The following is a 22279-nucleotide window of genomic DNA, read 5'->3' as shown; positions in this document are numbered from 1 at the left end:
GACCCACACCAGGGCAAGTAGCGTAGAGGGAACCACCAACTCCACTGTCACCTGGCTGCGGATGATATTATGAATAAACTCTAGAATGCTACAATGTTTCTCACTGGTCCAAGGACAACCATTTTATAATACCAAGTGATGACAGATGTGTTGGGATTGGGCTGGTTTCTGGTTCCCAGCTATTTGGTCAAACACCAGCCTAGATGTTACTGGGGGGGTATTCTATAGATTTGATATATCTTTATAACCAGTTGACTTTAGGGAAATTACCCTTGTAATGGAGGTGGGCCTCGTCCAATCAGTCGAAGGTCTACAAGCCAAAACGAGTTTCCTGAAGAAGACTATAACATAGGGATCCGAGTTTCCAGCCTGCAGGCCTGCCCTACACATTTCAGAATCCAGATGACAATGTCAACTTTTGCCTGAACTGCCAGCCTACCAGGATTTGGACTTGCCCATCCCTGGTGAGCTAATTCCTTAAATCTTTCCCTGTGCATATGTATCCTCATGGTTCGTTTCTCTGGAGAACCCTGGCGGACGGTGCCGGAATGTCGGGGAAATGGAAACCCTCATACACAGTGAGAGTGTAAGCTGCAATAGCCCCATTTGGAGGATGATTTGACATATCTCCTTCGTTGCCTGCGAGGTGGATATTTCTTTGCCACTTCTGCCAAGAGCCTGATGTGTAAGAGCAAACTTCAGCAAACCACTCAACTGTCCATCTTCAGCTGAATGGCTGATACCCAGTGGCGGAATGTTGGTGATTGAAGACAGTGCAGAGCAGGGGAGGCGTGAGGTAGCCAGTGAGGCCCTGTATTGGATGGAGGTAGTGAGGGCTTCCTTGCGGGGGGCACACCCAGGCCACCTAGAGTCGGGACTAGGCCTGCACCCACATTCCTCATGGGCATTGTTAGCCTCAAGCTTTGGTTCTTCAGAGTGGTCTCTGCCCCCTTTTACGCCATACTTTTCTATTCTGTGAAGACTGGGCAGAGGTCCCCTAACTGTGGCCCCCCCCTAGTTCCCCTACCTGAGACCTCGCTTGGCTGATGAGACAGCAGGGAGAGAAGCCTGGAGAAAAACCCAGGGTAAGGCCCAGCCCAGACTGGTAATGCTGCTGGTTCCAAGAAGCACCAGGGAAGTCCCAGCCTCTGGTCTCCCTGGAGGGCACCTTGCTCATCTTAAAAGGGAAGCAGTCAGGAGTCTGTTCCCGCCAACTCTGGTACCAGGGAAGCTTGGGTCCCTCTTCACCCTGTGTATCCAGTGACTGCCACTACAGGGAGCTGGTGCCCACCCTTTAGACTTCTCATGCCCCCTCAAACCCACATCTCCCTCCCTGAGGTGAGCTGTGCTCTTGGAGGCTCGAGATGACCCGTCTGATGACCCATTTGAGTTAGGAGGTGGCGGGGAGAAAGGTGGCCTGGAGCCAGCTCCCAGTTCTTTTCTCACTTGCTGTCTGACCTTGGGCAGGTCACACAATTTTTATAGGTGAGCCACACCTGTAAAATGTCTCAGAATCCCTGCCAGGAGCCAATGGGCTCATGCATATGAAGAGACTTTGTACACCCTAAAGTGCCACAGAGAAGTAACTACTGGTTACGTTGCTTTTCCTGGGAGTTTCCACTTGGCCATGAAGTCCTCCTGACGATAATGAGTATAACCTTGTCTCCTTGGGACTCAAATGGCCGACCACCTGCCCCTGCTTTAACAAGTTCCTGTATGATTGTGATGGACACAAAACTGTGAGAATCTCAGCAGAAGACTTTTGGGTGGAATTCTAGGCACTGGGAGTGGGGACGAGGCTGGGAGGGAGGTTTGCAATGGTGGGCTATTACTCGCCCCTGGAATGTGATGCTCTGGGAGGTGTCTACTTTTTTGAGAATAAAGATCAGCCTCAAACTTTTGGAAATCTCTTTTTCTTCCTCCCTTCAGTACTGGGGATTGAATCCAGGGATGCTCCACCATTGAACTACAGCCCCAGTCCTTTTTATTTTTTGAGATAGGGTCTAAGTTGCCCGGGATGGTTTTGATCCACCTGCCTGAGTCTTCTGAGTTGCTAGGATCGCAGACGTGTACCACCATGCCTGGCTTAGGGAATCCTAATTGTCATACACATCCTTTAAGACCAGGAAGGGCCCAAGGCAGGGATGTTTGTAATGATGGTGTCCAGAGCCCCAAATGCAAGGGACAGGCAGCTAGGAGGTGCTTGTCCAGGAAGGTCAGAAAAACAAAGTCCTGAAAACATATATATACACACACACAGAGACACATGTGTGTGTGTGTGTGTGTGTGTGTGTGTATATATATATATATATATTTTTTTTTTTTTTATAGAACTGGGTATTGAACCCAGGGCCTTGTGCATGTGAGGCAAGCACTCTACCAACTGAGTTTTATCATCAGCCCAAAAACATATATTTTTAAAAAGGTCTTTTGAGTCTGTAGGGAAGGCACATATCCTGGGGGCTCTACACAGGGTGGAATGGGCCTTGTCCAAGTATCTCCTCCTCTACATTGAACACGGCTGGGATTCAGGGTGAGGCCCCAAGTTGGACAGGAGGAAGGAGAAAAAGGCAGGGTGCACCTACCCACGTTACCCCCTGGCAAGGTTGCAGTAAGTCTTTGAATGCTTAGAAGGCATGCCCACCCAAGGCTATCCCCAAGGACGCTCCACTTGACCACAGCCAAGAAAGTCTGGCTCCTCACCAACACTCTTTCTTCTGCACACAGCCTGTTCTAGAGATGAAGGAACAGGTAGAGGGATAGTGCCAAAAACCTGCTTCGTCCTCAAGACCTTGGAGGAAGGATGGGGACCCTGCATGCTCCCTCCTAAGGAGCTGGGTTCTCTGCAGGACCCATGAAATCCTCCTGCCTCCACCTGGCCCAACTTATCTTTCAGCCTCAACCAACACCCATCTCTTCCAAGAAGCCTTCCCCACTAAACCCAGGCTGCACATCCCTCCTTCTGGAAGCTGCCAGCACCTGCCCAGCATTTCCTGTTACAGCCTTTTAATCCTGGAAGATGCTGGTGAAGTGAAGAGCCTTCCATGTCTGCTTTGGTAGTCTCAGGTTCACAGATGAGGCAACGTCTGATCTTTTCACTCATAGTAGCCATATTAGTAATAATGGCTAAGGACAATCACTTAGTGATAGGCACTTGACACATATGGAGTCACTTTAAATCTTACAAATTATTTTCATGTTATTACTGAGGCCAGAGAGTAAGGTAACTTGACCCAAGATTGCACAGCAGGATGGCTGGTTCCAGAGTCTCATTTTTGTCTTTTTCTTTTTTTTTCAATGCTGGGGCTGGAACCTAGGGCCTGGCACATACTAGGCAAATGCATTACCACTAAATCACACCCCCAACCCCCTGCCTCTCAACCTCTTGAGTGCAAAGTTTTATTCTATCCTTCCCTGGTAACACCCTCCCTGACACCTGCCCCTTCTCCAAATGACAGAACACCCAGTAGGTGCTTTAGAAGATGCTGTTCCCAAATGGGTCACTGATCATATAGGAGGCCAATTCTGACACCAGGTGGCAGTACTGGATAAAATTTTTCTCCAATCTGGGTCTAGCGTGTCAAGTAAAAACTTAAAACTTTTATTTCTGGTACAAATGATAAATACTTTGTATTAAACATCTGGAATTCAAGTTTTCCTTGTACTTCATACTCCCTTCCTGCCCCAGAACCTTACAAAAATATTTCCGTTTAGAGGGAAGAAGAGCAGGTGCCCACTCTAGGGGCAAAGTCCAGGTCTGGGGAAAGGCACACGTGGTCGGCATCAAGCGTGGGAGGTGTCTGCTCAGCCCCACACATGGCCCGGCCTTTTTGGAAAGAAGAATGCATGTGATCTGGCACAGGGGGTGTGACATAGGTCCCCAAGAGTCCCCTCTTTGGGGGTAAAGATCCTTTCATTGGTGGGGAACAGGAAGGGGTGGCGAGGCCAGCTCCTTCTGCACGTGATTGGGGAGATAGGTTAATAGGCAGAGCCTCCTTTTAGGGTCTAAGCCTTTGAAGAGCTGAATTCTAGGCGGTCACATTTTGGTTGCTTGAAAGTGAACACTTCAAGGGAGATGAGGAGGGGAGAGGGGGCAAGTCTGGAGAACTGGTTTTGTCCCCTCTGCCCCCACGGAAGGCACAGGGCGGGAGGGGGCCGCCTTCCTGAGTCCCCCTGCTGTGGGCACCCCGTTCACAGTCACACGAGAGGCAGGCAGGCCCAGGCTTCAGGGCCAGGGTGGGGGAAGGGAAATAAGGCCTCAGGAGGGGTTGCCACCTCCTCTGGTGGCAGAGCCCCGAGCAGCCCTGCTAGGGGTCCTCATCCCAGAGACACAGCTGCCTCTGGGGCACATAGAAGTCAAAGCTATAGTTCTTCTGGCAGCTGCGGATGCCACACTTGTAGGGTGTGGGCCGCTCGCGGCTGTGGCAGTACTTGAGCATGCAGGGGTACCAGGCCAGGCTCAGGCCGTAGCGGCAAGTGCAGGGCTTCCCACGGTCTCCCACCAGCCTGCAGCGCAGCAGTTCCATCTGCTCAGACACCTTGGGCAGAGCCTCGAAGACAGAGCTGTCCACACCTGGGGGAGAAAGGCAAGGATGAGAAGGGAGGGGAAGGGGCATCCTAGCCTCGGGCTGCAGCCCCTCCCCTCTCGGCCTCTTCAGTCACCCCCATCCCAAGGGGGCCAGGGGGATGCAGAGGTAAGTGGGAGGCACTGAGTAACAATCACCCTCACCCACTGAGTCCCAAGTGTGTGCCAGGTATTCTACATTCAGTACCTCTTTCCTTCACCCCATGAATTAAGCACTGTCACCCCCGTTTCACAGATTAGAAAACTGGCACAGTGGCACATGCCTGTAATCCCAGTGGTTCAGGAGGCTGAGGCAGGAGGATTGCAAGTACAAAGCCAGGCTCAGCAACTTAGTGAGACCCTGTCTCTGAATGAAATAGAAAGGACTGGGGATGTGGCTCCAATCCTTGGTATTAAAAGAAAAAGCAAAAAGAAAAGAAGACAGTAAAAGAAAACTGGCACCCAGAGAATTTAATGATGTGGCAGAGACCACACAGTAAAAGAGGAGTCAGGACTGGAACCAGGTCTGAGTACTTCAGGGTTGCACTTGGCTGTAAAACATCACTGTACTGGCGTGTGCCAAAAGAGAGGTGTTGGGGAGACTGGGGAGGAAATTAGGAAGGCTTTTTAAGAGAGATGGTGTCTGAGTAGGGTCAGGCAGGGAGGGGACAGCCCAAACATGCCCACAGAGGAGGAGACAGCAGGGGCTGGCCCAGGCTTGGCTCAGTGACTGTCGGAGGGACCAGCTTCTGTGGGATGTTAGTGTCAGGTTTGCACTTAGTTTGGGGTGCGGCCCATGGAGGACTGGTGAGCCAAGCACGGCTAGCTCTAGAGCATCTCCAAATCCAGCCCTGCCCGGGGAACAGCAGGCGTTTCTCTAGTGCTCAGCAGGCTGCGGGGAACGATCAGGAGCCTGGAGCTGGAATAGTGAGGTTTTCCTGTCCCTTCCACACAGAGGACCTGAGGGCAGTTCTGGGAAAGGCACAGGGACCACACAGAGCTGGGGGGAGGTCCCAAGGGTCATGGTGGGAGACACTGGCACCAGGGATGGCTTGAAGCTGATTTCTGGGAGTCAGCAGCAGAGGCGGGCAGGGAGGAATAGGTGTCTGTGGCCCCCTCTCATAACAGAAGGTCTGTGTGCTGAGAGCAGGGATAGGGCGAGTGTTGGAGAATCTCCCTCTGAAGGGCTTGGCAGTCCCTGTGTCCCTCCTGGGATGAGTCCCTTTCATCCGGATGACACCGATGGCTACACAGGAACCACTTCCTCTAGGAAGCCTTCCCTGACCGATCACAGCCTGGCTTAGAGGTTCCACCCCGAATGCCTGGAGCTCATCATTATAGCACTCTGGCACACTTAAAGCTTTATGAATCCAGCCCCTCACCCCGCCAGCCCTGCCCAGGAAGCTCCTAGGAACAGGAATTAGGCGTCTACATCTCTGATCCCTAGGTTGACTCATCTCTGCAGGTGCTCAATAAACATCTCCTGAACAAATGAAGGAGCCCCTCAGCATGGTGCCCCTTCCACCATCTGTGATGTCCCCCGGCCCCCTTCCCTCTGCTGTGCAGCAGACAGGGTCCAGCGTCCAACTGACCTTGCTCTAGCCAGAACCGGACATCCTCCTGGCGGGCGTAAATGGCATCTGCGGCCTCAGCGCATACGTTGTGAAGATGGGGACTCAGCAGGCCACCCTGGCTGAAGTTCACTGCGATGTCCATGTGCAGCTGCTCCAGGCCCCGCACCTCCTCGGCCTGCCGCACTGTTCGTGGGTTTTTCTGTGTGTAGAGGACAGGAGCCACTCCTACCTGGCCTCGGAGTGCTCCCAGCCCAGATCCCCCCTGATCCCTGAGAGTCGGGTGAGCCCAGGCTGGCAGTCAAGGGGCACCCAGCCCCACCCCCGCAGCTGCAGGGGCAGTCCGGCCTTGCAGCTTCTATCCAGAATGAACTGCTTTCCAGCTGACTGCTGGGGCCTGATGGGAGGTGGAGGTGGGCAGGCCAGGCTACTAGTTGACCCAGGGTAAATGACCTCTTGGGTCATGTACTTTGTTGTTGTTGTTGCAGTGCTGGGGATGGAAGGCAAGTGCTCTGCCACCAAGCTACACCCCAGCCCTGGTCATGTGCTGTCCACACCCAGGGAACTGAGTCTCTCTGGGAAGGGCAGGCAAAAGGGAAGGGAAAGGGAGGGGAAGAGGTCATGAGGCAGGCCTGCTGGTAGGCCAGGAAGTTCAGATGAAGCTGGCAGAGGACAGGGGTCTAGGGAGGGGCAAGTAGCTGGTCAGCAGGTTGAAGGACTGTGACTGCCATGCTAAGCACACGACATGCATATTTTCACTACATTCTCTCTCATAACTCATTCTCTTAGTAAGAGAACTGAGGCTCTAAGGGAGAGCTAATGTGTCCAATGTCACCAGCTAATGAGGGATACAGAAGATGTGATACCTGCTGGGTGTTGTGGTGCACACCTTTAATCCCAGTGGGTTGGGAGGCTGAGGCAAGAGGATTGCAAGTTCCAAGTCAGCCTCAGCAACTTAGTGAGACCCTGTCTCTAAATATACATATATAAAGAGCTGGGATGTGGCTCAGTGGTTAAGCACCCTGGGGTTCAATCCCCAGTACAAAAAAAAAAAAAAAGATGTGATACCCAAATCTGACTTTAGAGCTAAACTCTTTCATAACTTGGGAAGACCTGGGCCAGGGGCCAGATAATCTGGGAGTTGGGGTTCAGTGCAGATTAGCAATCTGGGGTCTTGGGGTCAGTTTAGCCTGGGGTAAAATTAGGGTCCAAGTGAAGGCTAAGGGGGTCAGGGGCAATGGGTCAGGAGCAGCAATCAGAGGACCTGAGTGGAGGCTGGGTTGGGGATTCTGGGTCAGCAACTGGCTAGGATGGTGAGGGGTGGGCACTCACCTGCCGCAGTTTGGCCATGGCCTCACTGGGGATGATCTCATTGTGGTGCAGTCGGGTCACAAAGCAGAGGGCTTGGAACTGATTCTGCCCCTTTTCCAGCTCCCCCAGGATAAGGGCTCGGAAGATCTTCACATCCTGAAGGGGAACAGCAGGAGGATGGGACACCAGCTGGAGGGAAGGGGTCTCTACCCCAGCCTACCCAGTACTCAGCTCAAACCCTGGAGAGGAGGATACCTGGGTACCCACAACAGACACCCTCCTCTGCCTTAGGACTTTATCTTTTCCATTTAATCCTGTGACTTAAAAGAAAGACCCCACCCAAATGTTCCAAAGCTTTCTGGAAAATTGACAAAGTAAACCAATCAGAGAAAACCGTTAGCTGGACATGGTAGTGCACACCTATAATCCCAGAGGCTCGAGAGGCTGAGGCAGGAGGATGGCAAGTTCAAAGCCAACCTCAGCAATTTAGTGTGGTCCTAAGCAACTTAGTGAGACCCTGTCTCTAAATAAAATATAAAAAGGGCTGGGGATGTGGCTCAGAGGTTAAGCGCCCCTGGGTTCAGTCCCTGGTATCAAAAAAAAAAAAAAAAATCAGAAAACAAAGAACTCTGACAGTATGGAGCTTTGCCTTGAAGAAGACTGCATCTTTAACCTCTTTTTTCTTTTTCCTTTTTGCAGTGCTGGGGATCAAACCCAGGGCCTTGTGCATGCGAGGAAAGTGCTCTACCACTGAGCTACATCCCCAGCCCAACAGCACCTCTTTTTGGCACCTGGTTTGTTCAGAGCTGAGGATTCCACTGAATGGAGCCACTGCCACCACCTGACCAGAGCATCATTGGGGTGGCTTTGTACTTTCACAAGTCAGATTCCAGAGCTTCTCTCTGACCTTATTCCGCAGGCTTGGGGACATATCTCCAATTGGTCCTGGTACATCTGATTAGCCAGGCTCCTGGCCACCCGCCTCCTGTTTTAGGGTTAGTGGGGGCAGGGCTGTGTCCAGGGCAGAGATAGCAGGCTGCAGCTGTCGCTGCTTCCCTTCCCGTCAGAGGGAGCTGGGATGGCTCACCTTTCCCCTCCACTTCCCCTTTCCCTAGGGGGTACTAATGGCATGATCAGCAGGCCAAGAGCTCCTTCCTGTTACTGACTCACTGAATGAATGGGGCAGTAGAGTGGGGCAGAGGGAAAAGGGCCCCTTTTCCAATCTGGCTGAGGCTGGGACCCTGTGCTCCCCCCTACCCGTACTTCTTGCCCCCCAACCCTCCAGTTCTCAGCCATCTCTGTGCCTTGGCTAACTCTGTTCCCAGTGAGAAGTTAGCAAGTCCCAGTCAGAAGCGGTTTGTATTTGTCAAGGCCCCTCCTGCCATGGAGACACCCAGGCTTCCATGGCTGTTGGCTTGGAACCCCGCTGTCTCTGGGCAGGCATTTATATACAGCCTTGGGCAGTCATTATTTCAATACTTGTGCCTGGGGCAGCCCTCCTGAGACAGCCCAATTCATTCAGTGCTTATAATACACCTGCTAGAGCATAAGGATTTTGAGAATAGGTCCAAGTGTTCTCCTAGGTGCAGGCAGAAGGGGCCCACTTTCCACCCCAGAGCTGCAATGTATTAGCTGGTGCCAGGCTACCCCCAACTTCTCTAAGCTTCACTTGCAAAACAGGAAGAACACATTTGATGATAGGTTGTCACCTGGAAGCAGTGAGCACTCAGCACGTGCTAGCTGTGGTTACTGTCACCACTGCAGTGACTGGTAAAGGCTGCAGATGATCTGAAACAAATGGCTGCCTATGGTCTCTGAAGTCCCAGGTGCTTCTGCAATCCTGTAACTCTACAGGGGTTTCTCTTACTTCCTTTTGCCTCAAATGATTTCTGGAACAATGAGGCATGGGAGTATATAGCTAGATTTTCCAGAGAGGGAAACTGAGGACCAGCTGGTGAGAAAGATCCCATTAGGTTCCTTATGATCCCAGAGACGTGGAGACGGTGAGTCAGAACTCTACTTCCCCTTGACAGGAAATTCCTTCGTGGGTCACAATGCTGGCATCTCCTTTTTCTGCCAGCCTGGGTCATCTGATCTTTCATTCACTTAGGTCGGCTGAGGGGACACTGGAGGTGAGGACACTGGTAGCATATTCCACTTTGGGCTCAATTCCTGCCAGGTGGAGACTCGACACCAGATTTCCCTGCCAGAAATGAATCAGGTGGATGTACCTGACTGAATCCCCCAGGAGGGATCCAAAATCTACCTCTCGGGTATTTTCACCCCCTGGTATTTGTTTTAAAACAAACCCTATGGGGTGTGGGTGGGTAGGGAAGAATGGAGGAAAGTTGGATTGTGTAGCAGGGGAACGAGGGGAGGGGGCAGGGAAAAGGAAAGATGGTGGAATGAGACAAACATCATTACCCTGTGTACATGTATGATTACACAAATGGTGTGACTCTACATTGTGTACAACCAGAGAAATTAAAAAAGTTGCACTCCATTTGTGTACAATGAATCAAAATGCATTCTGCTGTCATATATAACTAAATAGAACACACACTACACACACACACACACACACACACACACACACACACACACACCCTATCTAGGGTGAAAGAACTGTTTGAACTCCCCCCACCGTGTCCATATTAAATAATAATAGCAATGACAACAAAAATGCTACAAAAATGGGAACCTGACGGGGAGAGAGGGAACAAGAATTTCTGATTCAGACAGAAGAGTTCCTCTCTCTACCTGTTTGTGCAGGACAAAGAGTTACTGAAGTCTATAACTGGAAGGGAGAAATAATTATTATGGATCAAATAGGATCAAAATCCTTGCACAAGAGAAGGCAGAACTTTGACTATTACCAAGTTTAGAGTGGGTAACTTGATCAAGGTCATGGGCTGTGAGAAAAGGCAGCCAGGGTTTTCACCCAGGCAGTCTAGTCTGAGTCTAAAGCCAGAGCTCTCTTAACCACGATGCACACTTGCCTTCTAATCAATGAGGCCAGTCACTCTGATGTTCAGCTAAAAAAACAGGCTCAGGCCCACAGGGGAGGTGAGGTCTGTCTGTTGGTGGTCACTCAGCTAGAGTGGCAGAGGCAGGATTAGAACTCGGTTCCTTTTTCTCGTCATGCCCATCTGGCAGGAGCCCATAAGTCTTCAAACACATGCCTGGGAATGTGGCAGCCCCTGCTCACGCTGAGTGACAAACAAATCATGCAAACAAAAGGAAATGAGGCAGGAATATCCTTCTAACCCAGCTGCCTGCCCTATTCAAGACCTCTACACTCTGAATTCTCCTATCTTTTTAGTTCTTTCTCCTGAAAACCACATTCCCTTGCTGGCCTCAGGGAGGGAGTGGGCAGCCCTAGTCTCTAGATCTCAGTCTTAGGTTATAGGGCTCCATTATCCTGACCTGTGTCCCTTCCACCTACTCCCTACATCTGACTCACTAGCAAAGTTCCAGGGCTTCCTTTCCTCCAGAACAAATGGAAGGACAGGGTGAAGAAGTCCCCCAGTTTTGAGAACATCTGGCCAGATAGAAACCTGGCTCCCAGCTTTCCTTGTCACTCAGGAGTCCCCTGGGATAATTCACCCAAATGTGGCCTAGAGTCCATGGCAGATGGCATAACTGGGTAAGAGCCCATGGCAGGGGCTGGAAGCAGGTACCTCAGGCTGGACTCCCAGGACAGGAGGGCTCCACAGGGTTCCTTCTCCCATGAGTAACCAGGAACCTCGAGTCCATCAGGAAAAATGGGAGAATACAACAACCAAGGCCAGAACCTGGGTGTGTGCAGGGCATGGCAGGTGTGCCCCAGAGACAGTGTTTGCTAAAGTCCTTGTCTGTAGTTGTAATAAAGAGTTGGTAGGCTCCAGGCCAACACAGTAGTGCAAAGATTCCAGATCCTGGCCTTGCCACCACTAGCCACATATCCTTAGGGGAACTTGCTTAAGCTCTCTGCACCATAGTTTCCACATCTGCAAAGTAAGCAGAACAGCAGTCGCTACCTTGAGGGATTGCAGTAAGGGACAGATGAGTGAAAGTTCTCAGGACTCAGTGGACTGGACTCAGTTTCCCTCTGTGGCTGCAAGCCCTCACCTTTGCTTGCCTCACTCCCACTGTAACCTACTCCCAGCCTGAAAAGCAATGAAGATTTCTCCCCTTATAGATGCACTGGAGGCCCAGACAAGTTGGAGGAGTCCTCTGTGGCTTGCAAGTAGCCAGCACATTAGTGAAAAGGCAGGACTTTCACAAGCACTGGGCTGGGCAGAGGAATAGCCAAGGCCAAGAAAAAGGTCCCTGCAATTAGGGGAGTCCCAGGAGAGGCTGATATCTGACAGCTGACGTCCATGCAGTTCAATAAACCTGAGGGTTGAAGTTTATGCTAAGTGCTATGGAGGCAAAGGATGAGGCTGGGGTGGAGGGAGGGAGGGGGGGCCTTTCAGTAAAAAGGGCGGGAATTTACAGAAGAGAGGGAGGTATGGGGCTCTCCTAACCCCCCCACCATCCCTCCATGCTCTCACCTAGCTGCCTAATGCCCTTCAAGACTCCCTTTGTTCTCACCATAAGTGCACCGCCGAGGTTGCACCCCCTGCCCCCCGCTCCTGCCCACAGCAACTCTTGCATAGCCCCACACTGAGGCGAAGAGACTGCAGTTCCCAGAATGAGCTGCATCATGTCACCCTTGGGCCTTTCCACGAGTGATTCCTCTGCTGGGATGCCCTGTGCCCATCTGTCTACCCTCTTTTAGCCTCAATCACATACCACCTGCTCAGGCTTGTCCCTGATGCTGCCCACACCAGTCTCCAGCAAACCACCCCTGCCACCAGGGCCAGTGTTGGGACTGTCCACCTTACTTGTCTTGCCTTCCACTCTCGGCTTCCTGAGGCTGCAGTATTTTATTTGCAGTGGGCCCCTGTCCTCATTCTACATCTCCTGCCCAGGCAACAAGTGATCCGGTCCCTTGGTGATCTGACCCTGGCTCAAGTGTATTGGCTTCAGCTTATTTATGCCGTAGCCCCAGGGTCTGGCACAGAGCTGGGTTCCACGCTTGGTGGCTGGGTGAGCAAATGGATTACGTAGGGCAGTCAATGCCCTCAACCAGCAAGCCCCTCAGATCATCTCTTATTGGCCTTGCCTATAGCTGGGCTCCTACAGGCTGGAAGTCCTACAGTTGCTATTTCGGTTTCCAGAAGGTTTATGGGATCATCTACTTCATGGCCCAATGAGGTTCCAGCAGGGAAAGTGACCTTCACAAGTTACACAGCCGCAGGGCCAGGACCAGAAGTCCAGACCTCTCAACTCTCAGTCTGGTGACCTTCACACTCTCCCAAGCTCCCTGCTTAGCCTGCTCGGGATACTCCATGTCTCTCTGCCCTCTCCCTGCCAGGCCATCTCCGTCCCAAAGAGAAGACAGCTTTGGCTCAGCTGTGCTGGGGTTCCAGGTGAACACGTAAGAGATGGCACAGAGCTGCCCCGGAAAAGCACTTGGGTCACAAATGCCCAGTGCTAAGTCCTCCATGCCTCCCTGGCGAGAGGCCCCAGGGAAAGGCTCCTGGAGGGAGGGGAGGCAGCGCTGCAGAGGGAGGCCCGCGGCACACGGCCCGCATGGCTATCTTCCAGACTGAGATAAGACTGCAAAGTGGGCAACACGCTTTTTTGCTTCAGCCACTGATATCAGAGTTTTATGTTATGCACAGGCAAGTCTAATCCCAACCCACGCCAGCCTTACCCCTGCTGTCCCCACTCAACGGCCACATGTCTTCCATCTTTCACACAGACCTGCTAGTCCTCCATCTCGCTCCCTCCTAGCCACTTCCACTGTCACCAGTGGCTCCTGCTCTTCCTCCTACACAGGTGCTCACCTGGTTCCTGCCTCCTCAGTCTCTCTCAAGGAGATGCCACCTCACCCCTTTCTCTCAGAGACAGTCTCTCCCACCCTCTCTTGGCTCAGGTCACACATTTCCTCAGTCTCCAACACCCTCCTCCCTGTCTGAAACCCCTCGGTCTCATGCCAGCATCTCAGCTCCAACTCACACACACCTCGTCTCACCCGCCGCCTGCCAACGGCCCCCTCACCCTGCTGCACACGGCACACAGCTGCACACTCCTCGGCTCCAGCCCATCAGCCTCCCCTTGCCCTCTCTGGCCCTTTGTGCTGCCATTCCTAGCTGCCTCCCCATCACCAGCTCCTAGCTTCTGGGCAGTGGGTGGCAAGGCTCCTGGTCTCAGTCTGCTGTCCATCTACCACCAGGGCAGAGAGAAACCAAGGGGATTAGGGCGTCAGAAATGCCTTTCCCCATGCCCCTCTCACATGGTGCCCGCCCGGGGCAGGGGCCATTGCTCTGGGGCCCTCATGAAGCAGCTTGTCCCCTCCCAACCCCCTTACTCCTGGACAGCTGGTGCTTGCTGTCTCCTGGGAGGGTCCTCTGCCATCCTGGTCTCCTTCCCATCACCACCAGAGCGCGTGATTCTGAGGCCCAGGCTGAGCCAATCTAAATATTTATTCCTCTGCTCCTGGCTGGGGCTGCTTCATGGCTAGAGAGGAGCCAGTTTCGCTGGGCTGGGGATGGGGAGAGGGAGAGGGAGGAAGACACTGGCCTGGCTAGACAGCCAGGATCCTTCCCAGCCCCATGCTAGACACAGGAGCACTCTGGTTGCCCTGCTCAGTTTCTCTCACAGGAATTGGGACAGATGTGCTCAACCCAAAGCCAGACCAGTGCCCACCACCACGAGAAGCTGCACAACCTCAGGGTCAGGCCCTAGACAGGGGTTTCTTGTTACTAGATATTACTGCAACCACTAGCCAGGACAAGTGCCCTCTGCCACCATTCAACAGCCCTTCCCAAAGCCCCTCATGCTCTGTCAGCCAAATCCCAAAGGTCACCACTATCCTGAGTGCCCCAGGGAACAATGTGAGGCTTTATGTGGATCAAGTGCGCCCCACTGTCCTGCTGACTCAGGGCTCCTGAGATGGGGCTCCACACTTCCCTCTCACTTAGATTCCAGCCTTCCTTGTTCTCCATCCTTTATTTAAATCCCCAACATTTAAACATTTGCCAACTTTAAGGACAGAAGCTCCTCATGATGCTTTGGCCCCTGGAGCAGAAAAAAAGGCAGCTTATGCTTTTTTTTTTTTTTTTAACTCATCTGCATTTATTACTTTTTAAGCAGAATGCTGACTTGGGTACTACGTATTTCCATTCACAAGCCTTACTGAGTTACTTTTTGAACGGCTTTGCAACACATAGGGAGGTTTAAGTTTTGTTCTCTGAACACTTCTTTGGAAAACAAGCCCTGGAGAGTTCCTCCCACCCAGCAAGCTGGTTCAGTGTAACACACTTGGTTCTAGAGGACTAGTACATGCACAGTGGGTAACTACAGGGATGGAGAATTTAAAAAGCGGATCTTAACAAGATGAAACTCAAGCCATTGTAACAAATTTTTTTCTTTTAAACATCAAGGTCTATCTTGGAACACTTCAGGGACAAGAAGCTTATGCTTAATGCCTGAGAAAGGAGAGCTGGGACCGAGGGGCCTGCTCAGCTGCCTGGCATCCAAGGGCATCTTACACCAGCCTCTGCTCTGCAAAGGTCCTCTCAGTCACTTCCAGCAGCCTTGAGCATCACACTGTTGTCCCTGGCTATAGGCAAGGTGTCTGGAGCTCAGAGAGGTTAAGAGACTTGTGAAGTCGCACATTTGGTAAATGGCAGAAAAATGAACACAATGAGTGAGCAATACTATCCGTGACTTATTTCGTAAAATCATCTGCCCATCCATCCCTCCCTAGAGGTCATACAGGGAAGGAAGAGTCCTACACACTGCCAAAGGTTCTATACCCGATCCACTGGGCAAAATGAGCTTGGGGAGCAGGGACCTAGCCCAAGTCCACATAGAGAATTCGTGGATTTGTTCCTGTACTCCTAAATTTTCTCAGCATCCTTCTTCTCCCCTCAACCCACCCCAGGGTCCGACTTCAGCCTTCTGGAAGGACACACTTAGGGTGCCACAGAAGTCCAGGAGGTTGGGATATCATGACGGAATTCCTGGGTCATAATCCTGGATCATTCATTACCTTTTTGATCTTGTCAAAGAGACTACTGAGCTCAGTATGCACATCTGTACCCTGGAGGTGATCTGTGCTTTACAATGCAGCGGTAATGACCAACAGACGCCATGAGTGTGACCTGAGGGACTGCTCAGTGAATGATGGCAGACATCTGGGCCATCCTCATCTCCCTCTGCCTGCCTGTCTGGGGAACAGGTGTCAATCCCAGTTTACTCAGCACTGTCTCTGCAGGGTGGGGCCAGAGAGGAAGAACTCCGCCTCTTCCTCTCCGCACTGTCTCATGCCATTGTCTCCAGGGGTGGTGTTCATGGTTGGCGTGGGTCTTTCACTAGTATCCTGCTGGGACATAGCACTCAGGGGTGGGAGATGGTGGCCAAGGTACAGGTAGTGCACTTGAACTTTTCAGGCAGTACTGCTGATCCTGAGCCAAGGAGTAGTTCCTCAGGTGCGGAGGAGGGACAGGTAAAACATAAGGGACCCACATACACCAGCCTGTCCGGCTACTTCTCATAAATTCCTGAGAAAAGGCCCTGCATAGGGGGTGGGCAAATAGCTCAGCTCGCAGAGCGCTTGCCTTGTGAGAGCACGGACCTGGGTTCGAATCCCCAGCACCTCGGAAAACAACGTGGTCCTTCAAAAAAGAAAAGGCCCTGCGTTCCAGAAAGTTCTGGGTCTCCCTTGAAAGCACTTCTGCCCTCTGATCCCCAAGGAGACTTCCTCTCCACCACATACCTCCATGCCAAATCATAGGGGATCTAACATTGGGTAGGGGGATGCTGGGCCCCAAAAGCCTCTGCTGTCCCACACCTGTGTGATGTGACATCCCTTGGAAAAAACAGGCTTAGGCAGCACCATGGCTGGGTGCACCCTGCACATTCTCACTGACTGTATCTCATGGCTTCCAGACCAGGAGCCCTGACACTCTCTGGACGGTTCTTTCCTCTGGCTCCCACTTACCCATCAGTGCCCAGGGCACAGTTCAAGTTTTCAATCTTCCTGGGTCCCTGTCCTTTCGTTGTGATGCCAAACTGATCTGCAGTGCCATGTGGCTCCCTAATCTTGGCTGTTTCCTCCAAGATTCCAGTCCAACGGTCCCCATAGTCCCCTCCTCCCTCACTTTTGGAGTGTCTCCTTCCCCTCCCATGTACCCACCCGATGCAGTCACACATGACTTTCTTCATATCTTTCAGCCCCACCCTCCCCATCCGGCCAGCACCAAACCAGGCTGCCTGGAACATGACTCATCCTTTCCCCAGCTTTTGGACACTCAGACTAGGGGACAGAGGCAAATGAGAACTTGGACAGGGACAGGAGCTTGGGGGAAGGGACCAAGAGAGCTGTGAGACAAGCAACCAGGTAAGAGACTGGGGATGGTGACAAGCCTGTTATTAGACATGCCCAATGGTTATGAACATACAGGTCTAATTACATGTAGAGGATCTGGATTATATAGAAGACTATTATTGCCTGTTGAGTGCATATTAGGAATTAAAGTTCAAGTACCCAGGGCAGAGAATTAGACCTAAAGTATATATGCTGCCTATAACACATGGGGGGCTATGGATGTAGGTAAGCGGTAGAACACAAGCTCAGCAGACTTAAGATCCTGGGTTCCACCCCCAGCACCAAAGCCAAACCCTAGGTGGAGTGTTAGGTTTCAAACACGTGGCTGATTTGGGCTCACTTTCACCTAACAGTCTAACCTGGTTCTTCCTCTGGGTCCCCTCTGCTTCCCTGGAGCAGCCAGGTCAGGGGTTGCCAGACTTTGCTCCCTACTACGATCACCTGGAATTCTTTAAAAAACACAGCTGTCTGCGCCCACCTTCTGACTGAATGAGGATGGAGTGCTGCCTACGCATGGGAAATTTTCAAAAGTCCCCAGGTGATTCTAAAGCGCAGTAAAGCCTGGGAGCCTGGCTCTGAGTAAAGCATGGCATTCTTTCAGAGCTTTGGCTCAGTCAGCCTACGGCAAGGCTTGTTGTAGTGACGCATGACAACCATTTGACGCTTCATGGAATCTGCAAATCGAGACTGGGCTCCAGTGGCAGGACCACAATAGCAGAGTGGGGTTAGTCTGATGGCGCTGGAACCATACCTGGGAGACGGAAGGAGCTGGAGAGAGGGGGGCTGGACAAGGCCGCGTTCTGTCCAGCATGGGGAGATTCACGGTGACCCTGAGTCCTGCTAGGACAAGGATGATCATTTCAGCCCAGAGGCACTGGCCAGCTCTCCAAAGAGCTCCAAGGTGATAATGAGGGACTCAAGTCTCTCTCTGGGACTGACTTTTCTTTGTGATCTCAAGTCAGTCATTCAACCCCTTTGAGCCCAGGCTTAGGAGGGTGGTTGATGGCTAAATGTTTTGAGTCGCAATTATCAAAGCAAAGTTTCTCTACTTCCTGAGCACTTAACACAGTACTCTGATGCAGAATGAATGAAGGGGGTACTACCCTCTTTAGTTGCCAATAGCCAGGAGGGGGCTGTGACTGACCCCTTTTTGTAGATGAAGAAATGAAGGCTCAGAGAGATGAAGAGCTGGCCCAGAGCTAACCAGCTAAAGTGGTAACCAGGCCTGTCTCACCCAGTCAGGACTGTCTCTCCCAAAGGTGATTAGATGGAAAACATTACTGTCCCCAGTGGATTCAGGACTTTTCCCAAACCATCCCCAAAATGGGTTTGGTACATGAAACACAAAAATCACAAGTTTCAGGTCTTTTTCTTACAGGGAAAATCATTACTTCTAGAAAGAACTTTGTGGTGGAAATCTGCCAGACAATGAGGTATGAGGCCTTGAGAAGTGAGCCAGCGACAAAAGGGACTGGAAGGACTGGGGCCGGTTTTGGCTGATGGAGATGGTGAACAAAGATGGGCAGACTGTTCCTCCCTATTCCCTGTACACCCCAAAGCCACCCTGCCCCAGGCCAAGTGAGAAGTCTGGAGTTCAAGGGGCCTTGAAGCTGGTTCCCTTTTGTGCCTTCCACTCCCAATTCCCTCCCTTGCTGATGAAATCGGAGATGCCAAGGGCGGGTGTGAGGTGCCAGCTTCTGGGTCAGAGGCTAACCTGAAAAACAGACGTCAGAAATCTGGCTGGAGGTTTGAACCACTCTGAGGATTAAAATGAGACACTTGCCATCAGCTCAAATGCACTAACTGGGCAGTCGGGTGTCCCCCATATGCTCAGCCCAAGGCCCCAGATCCCCACCCCCACAGCCAGCCATCAACCCTATTACAGCCACCTGGGCTCTCCCTCTCCTCTCCCTTTAGGGCAGAGCAATAAAGAACCTTCCAGCTGTAGTTAGAGGCTATAAAGCACAACCCCACCCACCACCTGCCCAGCCCGTTGCCTTTCACTGCCCTGGCCTCAGCCTCAGCCCTAGACACAGGAGAGGTCCCAAGGATGGGCAAGTAGAGCTCCAGGGTTCCAGAGTGGCCGCAGCATTTGGCCAGTGAATAGGGTGGCCTTCCAGACATACAGCCTGGCCTGAAGCCCACCTTTAAGGTCAAAGGGCTTAGAAGAGAATTAGATTCCTGACTGCCGATGGACTCAGCCACTTTGGGTTTCCCAAGCACAGAACATCCTTGATAACATTCCCCTGAAATTAGGTGGACATGGGATGTTCAGGCCCTCTCAACTTCCCTTTATCCTCACATAAACTCATCTCTTCCTACCTGCATCTGAGAGCCTAGCTAGGGCTGGAGGAGTAAGGATACACCATCAAGTTTTCCCATCTATGATGACCCCTCCCCCACCAGCTAAGGCCTATGACAGGGATAACTTGGGACAGATCAGCAGTGGAGCCTTACCCCGTATTCCACCTTTCACTGAATCTTCCTGACCCCTACCGTCCATGGCAATCTCATTGGGTTCTTAGCCAACTCCCAAATTCTGCCCCTATGCTCACAAAGTCCCAGGCCAGCTCCCCGTCTCTAAGAGGGAGGAGAGAGAGGTGGTGGCCCTGGCCCTGGCTTCTGCACAGCACTTCCGTGCTCCCCCAGAGACAGAGCTACACAGGGCCTTTTGTTACTAGGGCAGGGGTTGGAGGTAGGAGATCAGGAGACTCCCTTTGAACACCATTTCCTGCTGCTCAGTCACTGTTAAGTCACCCAATGCCCTTCCAGGTTCATGTCCTGAACACCCAAGCACCTCCACTCTGCCCCTTCTGGTCCTCATCTCTGACCCCTGCACCTAATCGGACCAAAATTTGGGGTTGGCCAGCCCCTGCCAGACCGGGTAAAGGGTGACATCTCTTCCAGAATGAAGGGCCTCACTTGGGGGTCTCTCCCCAGGTCCTCCAGCTGCAAGCTTCCTGGTCTTCCAGGACAAATAGGAAGAACGCCTCCTTGGTTTCGGAGGGGCAGGGACTGTCAGCTCTTCCCAGGAAAGTGAAATGGGGAGAGGTGCTTCAGGGATCTCCAAGTGTCAGGGCTGGGAGCCCTCATTGTCCTGTACAGAGGTGAGAAACAAGGCCGGAGAAGCAAAGGGACTTGCTCTAGACCACACAGCAACACAGGAAGAACCCAGGACGCCTGATGAGTCTCCTGGGATTTTCCCTTTGGAGAGATTACTTCTAGAAGGGAGCGGCTGTTAACATGAACTCTTGAAGGAGGATCAGCTGGAGGAGGCAGGTGGGACAGAGCTGGTCAGGGCAAGAGAAGGGGGGCCTGTACTCGGGGACAAGTGGTGAAATGCTGGAAGCTCTGGAGGGGGCAGCAAAGCAGTTCACTGAGAATGAGCCGGTGGGTCTGGCCGCTCGGGAGTGGGGCAATGAGGTGTAGGGAAGAACCTGCGAGACCTTGGGGAAGTCACGTTCCCCTCCTGGTCCTGGTTTTCCCACCTGCAGACTCAAGTGTGCCTGAGACCCCGGCGGGGAGGCACCGGGCTCGCAGGTCCCACCCGGCGAGCGAGGGGATCTCACCTTCTTGAAGTCGGCGGTGAAGGAGACCAGGGTGCCGTCGGGCTTGCGCATCTCCAGGCTGATGCTGTCGGCGTCGCTGTCCGCCTGCAGGCTCTCCTCGGTCACCTGGCCGTCCGGCAGCCGCACGCGGACCCGCAGCTCGGCGGGAGCGCCCGCCCCCGCGCCCACGCCGCGCGGTGACCCCAGCAGCAGCGGCAGCAGCAGCAGCGCGGGTAGCGTCGTGGGGACATCGCGGCGACCGGGGGCGCGCATCCCCGGGGGCCGCCGCGGCCCTAGTGCGCCGCGTGGGGGCGGGGAGAGGCGCTGGCAAACTTGGCCCCGAGTTAGGGGCTAGTTCGGGGCGCCCGGGACCGCTCTTCTGAGGGAGCCTGCGGCGAGGTCGCCCGCGACGTGGCGCGGACGCACGTGGGCTGCCCCCAGCCGCGCCCCGGTGGCTCGACTCCGAGACGGCGCCCCGCGCCGCGGCTCCCGCGCCCCCGACTCCGGCGCTCGAGACTCTGTTTTGCACTTTTCATTCAATCCCACCCCCCCGTCACTTCCTTCAGAAAACAGAAACCACCAGGACCTGCCTTAAAGAGACCGCGCACCTCTCGGCCCTTAAAGGGCCCGCGGCGGCCCGGGGGAGGGGCGGGGAGAGGGGACCGCCGCCAGCGGCTTTGTGGGAAAGGGCTCTCTCAGTGTCCCTCCCTCCCCGCCGCGCCCCGGCTGTGTCAGGAGTTTGCCCTCACAGCAAATCCGTTCCTCCCAGCAGGGGCGGGACGCGAGACTCTTCCCCCGCCCCTCTTTTTTTGGCTTGTTCTTTTGCCACGTGGATGAAATAATCAGGCTTGGATTTTTAGGGGTTTTGTTTGGTCTTTTAGTTTTTCTGACACAGCGAATTTCTCAAAAGCGTCTGCAAAATCATACCTCACCTCACACTCGGTCTTTTTCCTACCCTAGGTCCGAGAGAATGAAGCTGGGCTTCTCTCCCAGCCTTGACCCAGGTCAGGTGCGAGATGAACAGAGGCTTCGGAAGAGGACGTGGCCCTCTAAGCGCCCCTATTTTGTGAGTCCCTGTTCAGCTTTCTTTTTCAGTCCAGTCTTCCTCATCTCCCCAGTTCATGGCTTTTCCTTGGTCCAGTCCACTTTCTCGGAGCTCTTACTCTCTCCAGGTAACAGATGGAGCTCATCCAAAGAATGTTAGATTTCAGGTCACTGGAGACACTGGACACTGGCGCTTCACATCAGGAACTCACCCACAAGCTGTGAGGAGACATGCCTGCCCTGCCATGCACCCCGACAGCGAGCTGGTTGAAGAGGCGGACATCTGGATCCTGCAGCGTCTGCTTAACTATGCCATTTGGGCATGTTTTAAATATTCTTTGCACCTCAGTATCCCCCAGGGAATAGTGAGAGTTGCTGCAGACTTCCACTGTACTGCCAGCCCCCTGCCAGAGAAAGCCCCCAGGGACCTTCAGAATCTATTGTTCCCCTATATTTTGTGCTAGGTCCCCTGTTCTCTCTGGGATATCGATGGCAGCCTTCTTCCGTCCTAGGGTGAGCCCACACAGTACCCTGTGGGCTGGAGGGTGGGGTGGCCAGAATCCACCTCTTACTACCAAGGCAGAGCCCTTTCTATAACATTCTGCTGCCTAAATTTAGAACTGAAGGGGATTTAAGAGATTATACGTGATTCAGGGTTTTCCAAATTTGTCTTACCTCAAGAATACTTGGATGCTTGTTAAAAACACATTCTTGGGTACCTAAACTTACAGACTGAAACCCTAGGGAAAAGAACAGAGAATCAGCATTGTTGACAAGGCCCATATGATACTTGATTATATCAAGAGTGACAGTTGGT

At 52.8% G+C, this 22279-nt stretch overlaps 1 protein-coding gene across 1 annotated transcript; it reads right to left on the bottom strand.

Moving 5' to 3' along the window:
- Positions 1-3580: 3580 nt before the first annotated feature.
- On the bottom strand, positions 3581-21116 carry Oaf (out at first homolog). The gene is made up of 4 exons (XM_047519077.1): positions 20440-21116; positions 7468-7602; positions 6157-6337; positions 3581-4573 (listed from the first exon to the last, which is right to left on the bottom strand). The coding sequence occupies exons 1-4, from the start codon at positions 20689-20691 to the stop codon at positions 4308-4310; spliced, it is 834 nt and encodes a 277-aa protein (XP_047375033.1). The 5' UTR covers positions 20692-21116; the 3' UTR covers positions 3581-4307.
- Between the last annotated feature and the right edge of the window lie 1163 nt (positions 21117-22279).

This window comes from Sciurus carolinensis, chromosome 11 (assembly GCF_902686445.1).
Source record: "Sciurus carolinensis chromosome 11, mSciCar1.2, whole genome shotgun sequence".
NCBI classification, from domain to species: domain Eukaryota; kingdom Metazoa; phylum Chordata; class Mammalia; order Rodentia; family Sciuridae; genus Sciurus; species Sciurus carolinensis.
Note: the sequence above shows the minus strand (reverse complement) of the source record. Positions and strands in the feature narration are given on the sequence as shown.

Bases quoted from the DNA above. Each gene is read 5' to 3' on its own strand.
- Oaf (XM_047519077.1), bottom strand. From the start codon at position 20,691: ATGCGCGCCCCCGGTCGCCGCGATGTCCCCACGACGCTACCCGCGCTG. The intron at 7,603-20,439 runs GTGAGATCCCCT...GTTCCCCTTCAG, and splicing joins TCACCGCCGACTTCAAGAAG to GATGTGAAGATCTTCCGAGC. The intron at 4,574-6,156 runs GTCAGTTGGACG...TTTCTCCCCCAG, and splicing joins CCGGTTCTGGCTAGAGCAAG to GTGTGGACAGCTCTGTCTTC.